The sequence below is a fragment of the Vanessa atalanta genome, chromosome 5 (genome assembly GCF_905147765.1).
Source record: "Vanessa atalanta chromosome 5, ilVanAtal1.2, whole genome shotgun sequence".
NCBI lineage: Eukaryota > Metazoa > Arthropoda > Insecta > Lepidoptera > Nymphalidae > Vanessa > Vanessa atalanta.
Genome location: NC_061875.1, coordinates 140,250 through 156,682, shown reverse-complemented (window position 1 = coordinate 156,682; position 16,433 = coordinate 140,250). Strand labels below are relative to the sequence as shown.

Here is a 16,433-nt window from a genome sequence, read left to right as displayed (position 1 = left end):
TGATTGACATAACTTTGTAATTATGAACATTATTTTCTTAATTTAATGATTTAAAAAATTGTAAAAATAATTTAAAAAATACATATAATACAAAAGTTCCTAAAGATTAAAATGTTAAGACTCTAGTATATAATATTGCTTCAAAGTAAAATTTAAATAGAAACACTGAAAATAATAGACGCTTGTACAATGTTACATCGATCGGACGATAGCGACGTAGGGTAACTTGAACAGGGTATAGAACAGACAGTTCAATCGTAAGCGTAACTTAACCTAAAATTATTGAAAAAGCCTAATAACTAAATAATTTGTAAAAAAAATATTTAATGCAATATCTGGCTAAAACTAGAACGAATCATAAATAAGCTAAAATCCTTGTAAAGTGTTAATTTTCCTCAATCAAAATTTCGTAAAATTGCTTGTTTCATATAGATGTTTTACCAAATTAAAAATTAATGACCTAAATTACAGTAACTACATAAAAGTTGAGCCTATCTATGTGTTACAAAATGTTACATATTATAATAATAAATGTTTTAAAAAATAAAAATAGGCATTAATAAAAGACATCAATCGTGTTAGACCATCCTACAACTGAGTTAATCACACGTCGTTAACAATCCGTAATCTTTTATTCAATAAATTAATGTCGTTGTCCCAAGTTGAAAAGAGTGTTAATGTATTCTATGGTACTGATTATCGTCGTTGCGCCTGCAGAAGTCGCTATGTGTTTTTTATTATTTTTAGATTATAATGCCGTTTTAATCGTTATTTCAATACGCACGAACTGTAAAAACAGCTTTGTGAAACTTCAATAATTTTAAAACTTTTAAATTATTGTAGTCACAAAACTTTTTTTGTATAGATATAACGATTAAAACGGCATTTATTTAATAAATAAGTATTTGTAAAAAAATTACGTGTATATTTATTTTTCTAAATTTCTAAAGTCGACATTGGTGAAAATACAATGAATAACAAGGACGTTTGGTGTTTCACATAAATGCGATTTCCAATTCACCACATATCAGCAATGAATAAATTATTACATTCATTCATATCTGTTGATAGCTGAATGGTTAGAAGCAACCTTTAACATAATTAAAACATAAACATTCGAAAGCCGAATTCATACATTCAATACAAGAAAACTATTTTTAATAGACAAAATATGCCCTATTCAGATTATTTTTAATTTTATTTAAAACTTAGACAGTAGACACAAGCTGCAACAGTCTATTTTAATTTCGTATATCACAATACCTTTGCCTATTTAAATTGAATTTAAAAAATATATATAGTGTCAAATGCCACTGTCATCTAATATTTCAAAATTAATTTTCGAAAAAAAAAATTAGTACCATAAGTATTTGATATCTTAAATGACAGAAATAAATACATAATGCTGAATAGTATTAAATATTACACGATTATTAGTAAAAGGGGATTTAAAAACTTTGGTCATAAACGACAGCCGCCATCCCTATTTACAACTCTTTGGCATGGATTTCTTACTTTCTCGTTTATTGGCATGGCAGTAGAATGGAAAAGGTAACAAAGTAATATTGTTTTAAATATGATTTTAATGAAATTGCATTTACTACCACTATAAATAAACTTTAGTACCTATTCATATAAAGTATTTTTGTAATATATTTTTAGTAGTTGGTTTTTTTTTTATATAGTTTTATTATGTAAACTCTCAAAACTTTAATATAAGTAATTGTTATTTTTAGTTCCAAGTTTATAGCCCTTTAATTTCATTGTAATTTTTTATATATAGATTCTGTAAGATATGTTTGTTTCAGATTTACAAAATTTCTTATTGGTGTGAATCCTAAGGATGAGAATTCCCCATTTGATTAAATATAATATAATTTGTACATAGTAGTTGTAAGGAATTAAAATAAAGTAGTTAAAAATTTACATATTTTTACAAATCCTAGTACTATTATAAATTACATTAATATTTACATGTCAACTGTCAGGATCTTCAGGTATTTTAGGGATTTTATCTTGTTAGAAAACAAGTATATAAAATATTATTAAGATGAGTGGTCAATACTCAAACATATTCCTTTTTAAGCAAATTTATATCCTATTTTGTGCATTAATTTATTTCTGTATATGAAAAATACTAAAGATATATGCTCTCATATACGTATCTGTCTCAATATCAGTAGTTGATACTTTATGCTAAAAAATTTGCATTAAGATTACAGTCTTAATTATTTTAAAAAAAATTTTTTTGATTCGATGCTTTAAGATTTAAACCTGACCAAATTTTAAAAAATAGCTTAATAATATTGAATGACTTATTATGTCCAATGTTTTTCTTGGATAATTTTAATCATAGTTGTCATGTTAAAATGTCATTTTCATTTCATAAATTTTTGGTCATCACAAGAAAGTGTTGGCAAGAAAAATGGCTTGGGAAGCCCATAGGAAGGAAACTTCGAAAGCGTTTTGTACCATATGCGATCGAAGGCCAGGATCTGTCTGCTACAACAGCTTCCCATCGATGTGTCAGGTAAAACAGCTGAGAGACCCGATGACAAAAATAGTTTACCCCGCTGCCAGTTAATAATGGACATCATTATCTTGGAGATCAAGGAGGTAATGACTATAGGCCTATATTTGGAATGGTCTGAGCGGTTGCCTTTTTCAGATGACGCCTAAGCGTAGGATTGCCGGAAAGACTCATTAAAATGAGTGACAACTCGAGAGCTCGTGTCCGTAGCACGATTGGAGGGATGTCATAGAGACCTCTTAATATCCAAGGAAACTGCCGCTTCCGCGACCAAACCAAGGCTGGGACTTGCCATCCATGGGCACTAGAATACCCCTCGTCTAGTATATTTTAGTTATTTTAATAGTATTATGTAATATCGCATAATTACTTTAGGGTAACCCTGTCGATTCATCGAAATACATTTACTACGCACTAGATATGGCGTTCCGAACACTCCCTCTGTTTTACTGAAATGAACTTAAGATTTTCACCAGACATTAGAGTGGCTTTGCCATTTATTCAGTGTGGGTGTGAACAGGGCGGCTAAATAATAATTCGAAAATCCGAATAAATATGTAAACCTGAACTTAAATAGGAATTCCGTGGTCGAGTAAAATTGCTAGCTAATAATATTGTAATACCACAATATAAATAACATCGTTTTGTTTATAGACGCCATCTTATAATCTGACAATTCTAAAGGAACAACATATTGTTACACTACGTTAACGAAGAACATTGTAAGCGCCATTTCGGTCTTGGTTTTGGTCACGAGAAAACTGTTCTCTATAAGCAATTTAGCGATGTAGGTTTTAATTATTTGATTAGATGGCATATTGGAAGTACAAAAGACAGCAGTCCGGTTTATTTATAATCTTGGGGTGAGAGACTCCCGTCGGGATGTTTTTAACGAGTTAGGAAAACTAACTGATGCCTTATAATATATTTCCAAAACTATATTGTATATTCATAATATGTATGTGATAAATGACTGAATAATTTCGAATTGAAAACTACAAAAAATGGATGCCTTGGAATTTTATTCAAACTAGTTTTGCTAACTGATAACCGTAATTTCCTCTAAAATTGTTACAATATTAAAAAGTATATTTAATCTGTAAAATGAAAGAAATAAAGGATTGCACTCTCCTGGTGGCAAAGCTACTTTTAGCTTTGCCACCTATGGTTAAAGTTACCAGGTTTGACGGTACTTAATCATCTGCACAGTTGCCTATAAGAACAGAGATATTGGAGAAACTGCGGAGAGGGGTAAATACCAAATTTTTCACGGAAATTTTATTTTAACGAGGCGCTGCTTACCGGTGTTACGTGTTGGAGACGCGCGTCACTCAAACGCTGGCTCGAGTCACGGAATAGCGATGAACAAAGTTTAAAACTATTTGCAAGGTTCTCGAATGATGTTTATATATTTCCGGTAAAAACATACATTAATAAAACAGCTAAATAAGATAAAATACTTTATTTAAGCTCACATAATTACTTTAAGGGATTACAAAAATTGCAAATATTCATTTCTAAATAAATAAAACTACTAGAATTACGTTCGTTTGCAACATTTTTATGATTCCATTAGTGCATTCTGTTGTATGAACAGAAAAGAAAAATATATTATATATCTTAACATAGTTTATATTTCCACCATATTATTATATTTTTCGTTTGTAGCTCGTTCTTGAAATAGCATACACATAGTTGGTATATCAATTTAACTCGAAACGCGGTTAAATTTAAACGATAATAATAAAGATGACTATTGTTAATGTTAGTGATAGTTTATTAAAACATTCCGGAAGCTGTGTACAAAGCCCTAAATATTATATTTATTTAGAGAAGTGAAGTATCACATCGTTGCGAGCATTTTATTGAAAATTATCTGAAAAGCACCAAATTGTTAATATTTAAAAACTAACTTCACAAAAGAGGCTTTGTTATGTTTTATTATTTACATTCTGATAATGGACATAAAACACGTTTCACTGATCAGTTGAAACAAAATATCTTCGAAATAAATTTGTTGACTAGTTTATATAATACAATTTCACGATTAGAGCAATAATTTTCCTTATTTTGTCTACTTCACGTATTGATTCTTTCCATGGTAATTTTGCTTAATATATTGATAGCATAGGTTATATACAATTAAAACGAAACACAGCATTGCTGCGTGATAATGCATTGGCATATTGTATATCGTGTTAAATACCCCCGAATGTTTTATTTTGACACTGTTTAATTTCGTTTCTGTAAGATCAGAGTCTCCACCCATTTTTTGATTTAAATCAATATCGTTTTTCTGATCATTATCAACCCAAACCTTTTTGCCAACTTCGCCGTTACTAGTATAGTCATCGACATCTGGAATATCTTTAGTTCCCGGTTGAACTTCCTCAGACTTGAAATGCATCGGTTTATCACGATCGAGTGTTGTCTTAGAACAAATGTCCAAACTCTCCTGCAAGTATCCATCTATTTTAGTCAATTGCTCAGATACGATCAAATTCGCCAAAGGACTGTGTCCTCTCGTCACCGAACGCCTTGCCGCATCTTCGGAAGCGTTCACCTTTAGAAGGTTTTCTTTACACAACGAGTTAACAATTTTGTAACTATTCAAGTCCTCGTAGTCGTCGCTTAAGTATTTGATCGGGCTGGAGGATTTCGATATGCGCGCCGAGGACCACGATGGGAATGAATCCAAGTCCTGAAGTATCGGGGTGAATTTGACTTTAATGACATCCTCGTTCGTGATGGTCTCCGTCCTGACGAGGCGGCCCACGTCGGTGACGTCGCGGCCCACGTCGGTGACGTCGCGGCGAGAGGAGCTGTGGACGCGGTCCACGGTCACCTTACTCAACAGCTTGCCGTCTGCGCTCCTTATGTCGGAAAACAGCCCTCCCTCCAACTTGCCGTCGGCGCTCCTCGCGTCAGAAAACGACCCCCCCTCGAAGTGGAGGGGCGTTTCTAACTTCCTCGTGCGTTGCGGCGACGACGAGTCGGTCGTGATGATGGATGGAGATATTGAAACGGGACGAAACGTGATCGTGGAGTAAACAGTGTCAGAATTGTACATAAGTGTCTGAGGATATCTAGCGGGCGTGCATCTTGCAGAAAGGTCGTCCTCCCTTGGCGAAGAAGCTCTGTCCTTCGAGATTCTTTTTGCACACCTGAAACAGGTTCAAGTTCAATATGAGTACGGGTACGGTTACTTTAAATATAATAAATTAAACAAATATTCACACGTAACAAAATTGTATCAAGACCTATATCATACCAAATATGGATGTTAAATTTATATTATAACTCTAAAACTATATATTATATGTTAGGCATTTGAACTTTTCGATTCGGAGTTTTACTCATATGGTAAAATGTATAAATATGAGGATCAAATGTCCAACTTTCAAAGATATATAATAATACAGTTATTTGTAACATCAATATAAATATACATAAAATAGCCAAAACAATTCTACGGTGATGAAATAAGACAACACAAGCAGCTCTACTCATATCATTTGAATACAAATCTACTAAAACGGAACCTTCCGGACGTGTCTGGAGGTTGATATATAACTTAGAAATGAGTATTATACAAATAGTTATTATATGTACATAATGGTGGAACACACACATTTGTTAATCTGGGTATAACACACTTATATAGCAGCGTATGACGAGCGAGTGTGCGCCTAAAATGACTGACGTTAAATTATAGAAATGGAGTTTGTTCTTTATGTAAATATATATTTAGTGTCGCATTTCCAGAGATAAATGTTTAAAAAAATATACAGTATGGTTTAGAAATTGTTATCATAACATTTCGAAAACATTAATTCGTACGGCGACGAGAGCTGGCGGGCGTATGCATGTTTTGAAACGGCCGGTGCTTCAGATTATACGTGTCTCAATAATGTCACGGACGGCTTCAAGCTTTGACTATTTTATGTTTTGTGTGGATCTCGATCGACCGATGTGTATCGTCATTCGTTTACTCTAAATTCGTTAATAGTTTAGAATTCTGCCGTAATATCCAAAGTCTGTTTAAAGTATTGATTGCAAACATGTCTCATTAGAACTCGCATCATACGCACCGTGCAGTTGAAGCACTGACTGTGGTAGTTATTGTTGAGCGCCTCGACCCACCTGTCGCCCGCCTCCACGGGGAACCCGCAGGCGAAACATTTCGTCGTAAAGAGCTCGTTCCAGTCTGGAAGCGGTTGGGTACATACCGACTATTATAATATACTATTTCAAAATAATCTGTTACATTTATTCAAGTGATCCATGAATATGGAAAACAAAATTCTTGAGTTTTTTCAATAATTTGACTTTATTTCTAATTGCGCGCATAAATTTCCTACTGTCGGGTAAAGGATATACGAAGACATAACAGGTATTCCGTCCGACATATGTACCTATGTTTTCTCACGATGATATCTTCACCGCCGTGGCCGAGACGAATTAGAAACATCAAGCACGTGAAAACTCAGTAGTGCTTGCCGGAATTTGAGAACACGGTTTTGAGTTAAGAGCCACGGCCATCTTGGCTTTAAAAATATGTTACAAAGCATACCTGCTTCACAGTAAGGTAATCCATCTTCTAAAAAGAACGGATTGTTTCCAAAGAGTTTTTGACAATAGACGCAGCTGAAGCACTCTGGGTGGAAGTGTTTGCCGATCGCGTTTAAGCAATCCTGGAATATAGACATGGAAAATGTGTAGTTCTCGTAATTATCGCTACAAAAGAAAAACACTATGCCGATACTTACTCCTTTAATCTTAGCATGGCATTTGTCGCAAGCCGGAGCGATGTATTGTTCGAAACAATACTCGCAATAAAGCTGGCCATTTTCTTCCACAAAGCCAATGTCTTGCAACTGGCGTCGGCAGGTCGCGTTAACGCAGATGAAGTGTTCGGGGCACCATATGCGACCCAGAGCAGTGATGAATGGACCTCTATGTTAAAAAGTATTTCATTAATATCTAATTATAAAAACTGTTAATTGAAAAATTGTTTTGTTACGTTAGAAAAAATCGAACTCATTATTATTAATGATTATATTAATAAAAACAACACACGTGCTTTAAGAGCATGCAAAACATTTCTTACTTTGAATTTCGTTTTCATTGTATTTTGATATAATGTGTTTTCGTTACCTTGTTATGGCTTTGTCACATTTATGACATATTGGGTATTGCCCTTCAGCGACATCCACGGAAGTCATGGTGCTCAGTGGTCGGGCAACGATATGAGAATCTCTTCTACCGTCATCATTCCTCATATTTTTCTTTTCTCTGCGTCTTACGATAACTTCTTCAGAGTTATCTTTATTTTCAAAATCTTCAGTACTTTTGCAAGTTTTCGTTTGGTCGGCCAAAATATCAATTTTATTATTTATGTTATTACCATTACTTATATTGGCACCGTTTGATTTTGCCGACTTGTAAGTGTATAAAGTGTTATCATGCAAATTATTTGATATTTTTTTCGTATTCTCATCATTGTTCATTAAGTTTTTATAACTGTCGTCAGGGGCGTCGTTGTTTTCAAGATCTTTGTTTTTATTTGAATAATCTTTATCAAAAATACTGTTGTTGCTTTTATCCGAAATTTTACAAACAGGGTCTATATAAGAAGAGTCGTTGAAAGTATCAGGTCTTTCAAATAACTTTTTCTTACTTAATGTGTTCGAAAAGGTAATTTCAGGTTTTAAATCAGAAATGGGTTTGTCTTTACAGCGTGTCTTAATTTTGAGGCTGTTATTATAGTTTTGTTCATATTTATCTTTATGCGAGTCATCGCTGCTGGAATATCCACCGTTCTGAGATTTATCGTTGTTAGATATTTGCAAATCATGAATGCTTACATTATTAACTTTTGCACCCGAGTCGGAATTTTTTGTCGCTATGTTATTCAATATATTCGCAATGGGTGAGTTTTGAGTGTGAAATGTTGGAACAGGAGTAGTAGGAAGAGGCGGAGGTACGGGCATATGGGTGTTACTAGGACTTGTATTTAAAGAATTTGTAAGACAAAAAATATTTGCACTGGGTGTGTTTTGTATGTTGCTGTCTAACTTGAAGCTTCTATCGAAACCTTTGTTTCCAGGACGCTTTAAAGTATTTTCCCGACTATTTTCACCGGAAGGTAAATTATCTGTGTTAAGAGGATGCTTTGTTACTACAGTATCTTGGATTTTATCGGCCATTGATTGAATATGATCAGCAGGTTTTATTTTCCTTTGAATCCCTATTTCATATCCATTTAGTGCCATTTTCGCCATTTTCCTTATTAAGCGTTCTTCGGCTGGACTTTTGAATTCTGTCTTATGTGGACTGCTCACAGACTGTGTTTCGTTAACTGTTAGAAACATAAAACATCAAAATAAACAAACACTAAAACAAAGCTTTGTTAAGAAGGTTGTTAATATACTTTAAGCATATATTATAAAAGAACAAAAAAAAAACATCTTATTTTAAAAAACAAACTCTTATATCTAGTATATCTACTCTTATATCTATATATCTAGTGTTATTTTGTCATGCACCACTCAAGACGATTGTCACACTTCTATTTCTTTTAACACAAATCACCTAATATTTCCATTGCACGAGCCACAAAGAGGAACACGAGACCCAGGTAGAGCAGCTTTGTTTAATACTCCTCGCCCCCTTTTTGGGGCTGATGATACACCAAAAGCTTTGCCACGAGCGGCAGCTCCTACACTGGAACCTGTCGACGGGGTAGGATCACACACTGGACCTTGGTTAGCACCAGATATATAAGGAGTCGGTTGATAAACTTCAGTTTGATTACTAATGGTGGCAACATTTTGGTTAGTAGTATTAAAAGATAAATTTTGCTGGGGTGACATGGTTTCCTTGATGGGAGGAGGAAAGACCTGTTTTAAGTTATAATTGGATGGTTGAATTGTAGGTTTGGTTTGTTGATATGTATTAGAAGGTTGTACTGCGCCTTGTCTTATTTCTATTGTTTTTGCGGATTGCGCGCTTTCAAATTGTTCAAAAGTTTTTTTCATAGATTCAACAGTAGTACTACCGTATTCAAATTTATTTTGTGATTCCATTTGCCTCTGACCATAATTTTGGTTTATCATAGAATCTTCTTTAATATTTGAATTACCTCTGTTATATGATTGAGTTTGGTATTCTAAATTAGATTGTTGTTCTTCCTTTACAAGCGCTGGTTGATTTTGGAGCCATTGTTTTACATTATTATCTTGAAAGCTTGTATCATATTCTTTTTTAAATGATGAACTTGGTGGTACAGAAGGCTGGCATTGTTTAGCGTTATATCTTTGTGTTGAGTCTTTTATTCTAGGAGCTTGTGCTTTTAAGGAATTAGAAGTTGCTGGGAGCGTAGGAGCTGGTGAACGGCTATTCAATTTAGGTGTTGAAGAACGGCTAACTTCTCCACTACCAGGTTTATACATTCGACCTTCGGGAGCAACATGCTCTACGGTAACTAAATTCATTTGATAATGAGGTATTATTGGCGCAGGCTTATTAATCATACTAGGTGTGCTTGGACGACTATTGGTTGGTGAATATCTTGACATATTTTGTGCTTCATCATGAACAGGCTGAAATGACATAGAGGTTTCGGTTTTAAACTTAGTTTGAGGTTGTGGCACCGGTGTTCTAATCTGAGGTATTTCAGATTTCTGCAGTAGAGGGATCTCTCGTTGTCCACTACCAGGATTTGTTGGCTGAGCTTTGTTTGAGTCTGATATTATCTGAGGATGTGAACTTTCTAAATTTTGTTGATAAGGAGGAATACTATCCGGTCTATGTAAACCAGATTTTTGTAATATAGGAGAAGCCATTGTATTTTGCGAATTCGGCTGTGCACTATAGCATTCAGCAGTTGTTATCGGTGAAAAGCCTTGGTGTGCGCCGGAAATACTAGTAGAAAAGTTTTCCGAAAAATTGGTATTAGATTGTTGTTGCAAAACGAAGTCTTTATTTTGATGAGGATAATTAGAAACTCCACAAAACTCTTGAGGTTGTTGCGGTGGAAGCGTTTGTCTATTTACTGGTTTAAAAGCAGATGCTTCGGAAGATGTTTGGAACATATTAGCTTGCATATTTGCTTGGCCAAATTGATTTGGATCAGAGTGATAGGTCGAGTTATTAGTGTTCTGGTTTGGCATTGGTTGTAAAAGTTCAGAATTTTGCGTTTGATTTTGATCAAAAGAAGTTGAGGCGTAACTCGGATTTGGTATGTGAAAAGATAAAGGGCTATATGGTCTCTCCGGAGCTATTGTAAGAGCTTCTATCAAGGATCCCCTTTCAATCGTAGGCTTATTTGTTACTTTTGTAGTACCTGCCATTTTAGGGTTTTCTTTGGACGGTGTTTTGGATTGAACTTTTGGATTAGTTGGATTATAAGTATGAGGCGCAGACAGATTTTGTTTATTTTCAGATGGGTTACATTTTTTTAAAAAGGGAGCGTTTTGGTTCTGCTTCATAATGCTGGTTTTGGCTGATACGCCGCTTTCTTTGTTTTCTGTTTCAGTGGAAATAAAAACTGGTGGGTGATTATAATTATTGAAAACGGATGTCTGTTGTTGTATGTTTGCTTCTGCGATTTTATCGTCTTGTTTAACATTTAATGATTTTATTTCATAGCCCTTATTGATTTGTTCCTGTTTCATCGCAAATTCCTGTGACATTTTTTGTGCATTAGATGTATTATATTCACTCTGTAAAGGAAGGAATTGATTTTCTTGGGACTCAATTAATTTTTCGATATCCTTCTTCGTAATTTGCTTGTTACTGTCGATTTGGTCAGAGGCTGTTTGCGTTTGGTACATAGCAAAATTCTGTTTTTCAGATATGGCTTTTTCGGAAAACGATTGAACACTACAACTTGCAATCTCTTGTATCATTTGTGATTTTTGACTTTGCACTGAAAATTCTGATTTAGAAGTGGCTTGCGAAGTGGACATCAAAGCCGATCCAAAGGTTTTGTCTGAAGGAAGTCCTGGAGTTTGTTTGGCTGAGGATACACTTTCCTCGACTGACCTCATTTGGTTTGAGAAGTTAATATTGCTATTTGTTGTCATCATTAATGATTCTCTAGCGGAGGCAGATGAATCGCTGTAAGGTGTGTTATGAACAAAATTAGGATTTATCTCTTTCTCGTTTTCGTCATCTGGGTGATTTGACGGGGGCCACACAATGCTTTTTACGTTTTTAGCTTTAGGGATATTGATTGTTATATGATTAGCGAAGGTTGTAAATGATGGGAGGAAAAAAATAGATGAAAATACGTATTAGTCATTTCAAAAACTATCGTTTTAAAAAAGCTATCAAATATTTGCAAAAAACTTATTAAAGCAGAAATATGATATCACTAAGAATCATTACATTATTGTTCGTAATAAATGCTAGGTATCCAATTTTATAAATAAAATGCCAAGACAAAAGTTAAATTAATGCTGACATTGGCTGATCGATTAGCGCATACATGTTACTGATATTTACAAAAACGAGTAGCCATGAAAAGCTCATTTACTAATACTTAGTTTTGATCGCCAATTTATAGATTACCTTTAAAAATGGAAACTGGGGCCTCTGTCAAAAATAAAGAAAATCACTACATAAATCAAGACTTACGACCGTAAATCAACACGTTTTCACAATTACAATTATTATTATAAACTTTACTACGATAAAAGTTAGAATTTGGTTTAAATTTATCACTAAACACTCGAGGCCCAGGCAAATATATTAATAAAATGACTATTAAATTTGAAATGTTAAAAGCAAAATTTACCTTATAATTTACCAGCTGTAGTTATTATCAGCTACGTTGCTCAAGAGTGACTAAAGTGCCTTTGCCTAACCCGACTACGCCAATTAATTCAAAGAGTGTTCTAGTAATGTCTCCGTTTAGATTTATTGAAAGAATGCAATTTTGAAGTGATCGATTCTCTGCCAAACATCTATATTTAGATCACACAGTCAAATAGAAGCGTGTGCCAAATACCTTTCCACTAAATATAGCCCAAATTAATAAATTAATGTAAATATAGAATGAGATAAGGGAAATGTAATTCACGCAATGATGATGGTGCTCAACATTTCAAGGTCCTCAGAGCGTGTCGTATCTACAAAATGAAACTTTTCTTCGACGGTTCTTCGACGGTCGAAGTGTGAAAAAATGATAATCAACGGAAGTATACAACCGAGACAATCTAATCGCTTGTTGCAGAATTCCTTTACATCATCGACTGCACTACAACATCCTTATAATATATCAACACCTTTACAAACTATAATTACAAAGTCGTTTCGCTTCATGACATTCGACATAAGAAGGAATAGAGACGCCCGTTCCGCTCGCACGGAGCATCGAGAACGGCCTTCTCGCAGCATTAGATAGCAAAGGTGACGCGCTTACTGGGGGCGTAGGGCGCTCCGGGGGCGCCGGCGGGGGGCCCGGCGGGGGGCCCGGCGGGCCGCGCGGGGGACAGCGGCGCCGAGCGCGGCGACAGCGACGCCGGCGAGTACGCGGAGCCGACCGACGAGCCGAACGGCTTGGGCCCCGACAGCGTGCTGGACGGCTGCACAGACACGCGGGGTCACGGCCGGTCGCGCCGCGGGGGGCGGGACCGGCCGAGACACTTACGCTGAACATGGACGACGAGCCGTTGGTGTAGGTGCTGGTGGCCAGCGGGGGCAGCGGCGTCGAGTAGGCGTTGCTCGGAACTCGGCCACCGCTGGAACGGAGAGAGAGAGTCAGAGGGCGGTCGGGATGGAGGCGGGGGCGCGGGGCGCGGGGCGCGGGGCGCGGGGCGCGGGGTGGTACTCACGGCGGCACGGTGACGGGCTCCAGGTTGGCGGCGGGGGGGTTCTGGCGCGCCACGAGCTTGGCGTGGATGTCGCAGTACAGCTTGCCGTTGATGTTGTAGTAGCCCTGGTTCTTGAGCGACGAGCCGCACGTGGAGCACTTGAAGCACTCCACGTGCATGTTCTTGTCCTTGATGCGCACGAACACGCCGCTGCGCACACACGTTACGTTACGCCGGCCGCTTGTGTCGTTAGTGTGGCGACGTTTTGATTGTCGCATGATTTGGGTAGAATATGTTTACTTTTTAACATCATCTCAATTTGTCCGTGAGGACTTTAAAAAGGAAAGTCTTCACTAGACAGATATGACAGCTACCGTGACGAATGTGCGAATAGTAGCGGCGCGGTTTGCAAACTATTAATTTAAACTTAAATAGAAAAGAAAAAAACATAAATATGTATTAAGTAAAGTATACACTAACATTTTTGTCCTATCGCACGTCCGTCGTGGTTCTGCCGCTACACTGAGTTAAGACACTATTTACAAGTTATTAGTCGCTATCGCTACGACGATAAGATATTAATCGCATTCAATGATGTGCTCCGTTACATTCATGCCACTACACGGCTCGCCCGAGCTCGGCCCGACCTGCGCATCGACCGCCCTCACACGGAGCCGCTATGGACGGCATGCAAAGTATTATACACTCGCGACGGTCAGGTCACGTCCGGGTGCTCGGGTGAAAGATATTAATGAATGAAACATGACAACGAGGCGCAGATATCGAAATGAATCGCAAAAGTCGCCACACGATATCTCCGCCGACGTCGGTTACGGTGCCACTCGAAACAATTTTGATATCTAACGAAAACGTGGCCGAACGAACCAAACGACTACCACGACTACCAGACACGGTCGCAAACACGCCAGGCGGGCTTACGCGATGCGGGCGTCGCACTCGCTACAACAGGGCGAGTCGGCGCGCGCGGCGGCGGGGCCCGGCGCGGGGGCCTCGGCGGGCGCCGGGGCGGGGGCCCTCCGGCGCGGCGCTGCCGGCCACACCAACATTACACACTCTGACGAGCTACGGTCACCGGGGGGGAGCCCCACGTCGCGAGGAGGGGAGGGTCCATCGCGAGAGGCGGTGCGGTCGCGGCGGAGTGTTTGCGACCGCGTCGGGCGGCGGGCGTCCGACTTACGTGATGAGGCGCTCGCACTCCTCGCAGATGTTCTGCCCCACGGGCAGGCCGCCGGTGGGGCCGCCGGTGGGGCCGCCGGTGGGGCCGCTGGCGGCGGCGCCCGCGGGGCCGGCGGGCGCGGGCGCGGCGGGCGCGGCCACGTGCCGCACGCCCGGCGACGCTTCGGCTACTTACAATTTACTCACTTTTACTAAGCCTCCTTACGTTTACGTGGACTCGAATTCCGAACTTATGAATTCTATTTTATCTTTTTCGGCCATTGTGAAATGATTTTTTACTTTTTTAATATCTCAACATCGGATCGGTCGACTCGAGGTCAGTTTTAAATATGGACGGCTCTGAGAATCGAATCAGAGCGGTCGTCGGTGGCGTCTCGGTACCTACCTGGCTCCGGGTCGTTTTGTTCCTCCTGCAGGACTTTGAAGACGGCACTCTTCTCGGCGTCGTAGGTCTTTTCATTTTTCTTAAAGTTAACCCTTTAAATAAAATTGCACATGATTTAAAGAGGAACGAGCAGTACCTTAATAATTATATGGATAAATCGGCAAACCAGCCGTAGGTTGGCCCGAAAGTACTGGAGTAGTAGAGGTTTTCCGAACTCGGCGCCATCGGTCGGATCCTATTTTTTTTTTAAATTTTGGCTCATAATCATACTACAGCGCCACCAAACGATCACTAACAAACCACAGATCACCCCGAAATTTGCACCCCCATTTGCGACTACATTAACAAACCAACGACCATTTAGACCTAAATATTAAGGTAAATTAAATTTAAAAGGGTACATGAAGTACTAATTATGTGTGATGAATCAGTTTCGTTCAGGGCGGTTATCACAGAGACCAGTAAGTGCGGCTGCAGTCATTCACTGAGACTACGAATCGAAATACATACGTATTATAATGCACTAAATGTCTAAATAGTGTTTACTGTATAGAGTTTTGTCAGAAATGTCTAATCGGTTACTCATTCTAATCCCTTACTCTCATAATAGACAGAAACCAGACGCAACCAGATGCAACCAGAGAGTTTAGGCGCCAAGTTCTGCAGCCTTATAAACTTAAAAGAGTACATCAACGAGGTAGTTGCGATATTATAGGAACCTACCCAAGCACTCCTCCAGCCAGCACCTCGGTTTGCGCGGAGAGTGTCTCGGCGATGGTCTTGTCGCTGTACATGTTTACTGGAGTGTTGTACTGCTTATTCACGATGCTCTTCATGGAGTCGTTGCCATTCATCTGGAACATTATACAATTCTTTGCACTGTCTGACATACTACACATAACCTAATCTAGTGGATCATGAAAGCGTGATAATTTACAGGAGTTCTTTATTGCAACGCAAATGACCACCAAGCAAGGATTTCTGAAAGTTCATCCTCAAATTAAGTTGTGTTAGAAATTTTGTCAACCTCTAATTATTTAAATACAAGATGATATTGTGGATAGAAATTAATAAGAATCGAAGTCCCGGATAGTTTTAAATCTTTATTAATTAAAGCCGAAAGGAAAGGAAACGGAAGGAATCAAACGTAAATAGCAGCAGATACATAAAATCATACCGTTTAAAATTTGTTACTAGGTGTGGCTAAAATGCTGCCAATAGAAAAATCCATCGTGCATATGAGTAATAATAAATCAAATATTTTAATATATTTTTTTATTTAAAAAAATATACTTACATAACCGAACGGTTTAGCGACGCTGTTGTGTCCAGAACCAAAGGCGCGTGTAGGCTGTGGGGTAGCCTTAAGTGATGTATTCGTGACTGGCACTGGACTGGCGCCGAGTGGACGAGTGCCTGGGCGAGGAAGACTGCCTGTGGGAGTAACTGATGGCCTCCAGGTACCGCCGCCGCTAGAATGATTACAAAGATATATCAATTG

General features: G+C 38.0%; 1 protein-coding gene across 7 annotated transcripts in view; it reads right to left on the bottom strand.

The window, feature by feature from the left end:
- Positions 1–5,471: 5,471 nt before the first annotated feature.
- LOC125063967 (PDZ and LIM domain protein Zasp) overlaps positions 5,472–16,433 on the bottom strand; it is a 32,898-nt gene continuing 21,936 nt past the window's right edge. The window contains exons 4-16 of one of the 7 annotated variants that reach the window (XM_047670707.1): positions 16,230–16,404; positions 15,656–15,786; positions 14,933–15,024; positions 14,549–14,717; positions 13,372–13,560; positions 13,188–13,278; positions 12,960–13,122; positions 12,107–12,130; positions 9,125–11,753; positions 7,300–7,486; positions 7,104–7,224; positions 6,622–6,737; positions 5,472–5,694 (exon numbers count right to left, since the gene is read on the bottom strand). In XM_047670707.1, the coding sequence (XP_047526663.1) occupies positions 5,617–5,694; positions 6,622–6,737; positions 7,104–7,224; positions 7,300–7,486; positions 9,125–11,753; positions 12,107–12,130; positions 12,960–13,122; positions 13,188–13,278; positions 13,372–13,560; positions 14,549–14,717; positions 14,933–15,024; positions 15,656–15,786; positions 16,230–16,404 (4,165 nt within the window). In that variant the 3' untranslated portion in view covers positions 5,472–5,616. Of the gene's footprint in view, positions 5,695–6,621; positions 6,738–7,103; positions 7,225–7,299; positions 7,487–7,687; positions 8,892–9,124; positions 11,754–12,106; positions 12,131–12,959; positions 13,123–13,187; positions 13,279–13,371; positions 13,561–14,289; positions 14,399–14,548; positions 14,718–14,932; positions 15,025–15,655; positions 15,787–16,229; positions 16,405–16,433 lie in introns of all 7 variants that reach the window. The other 6 variants (XM_047670708.1, XM_047670710.1, XM_047670712.1 and 3 more) reach the window with 6 other exon arrangements.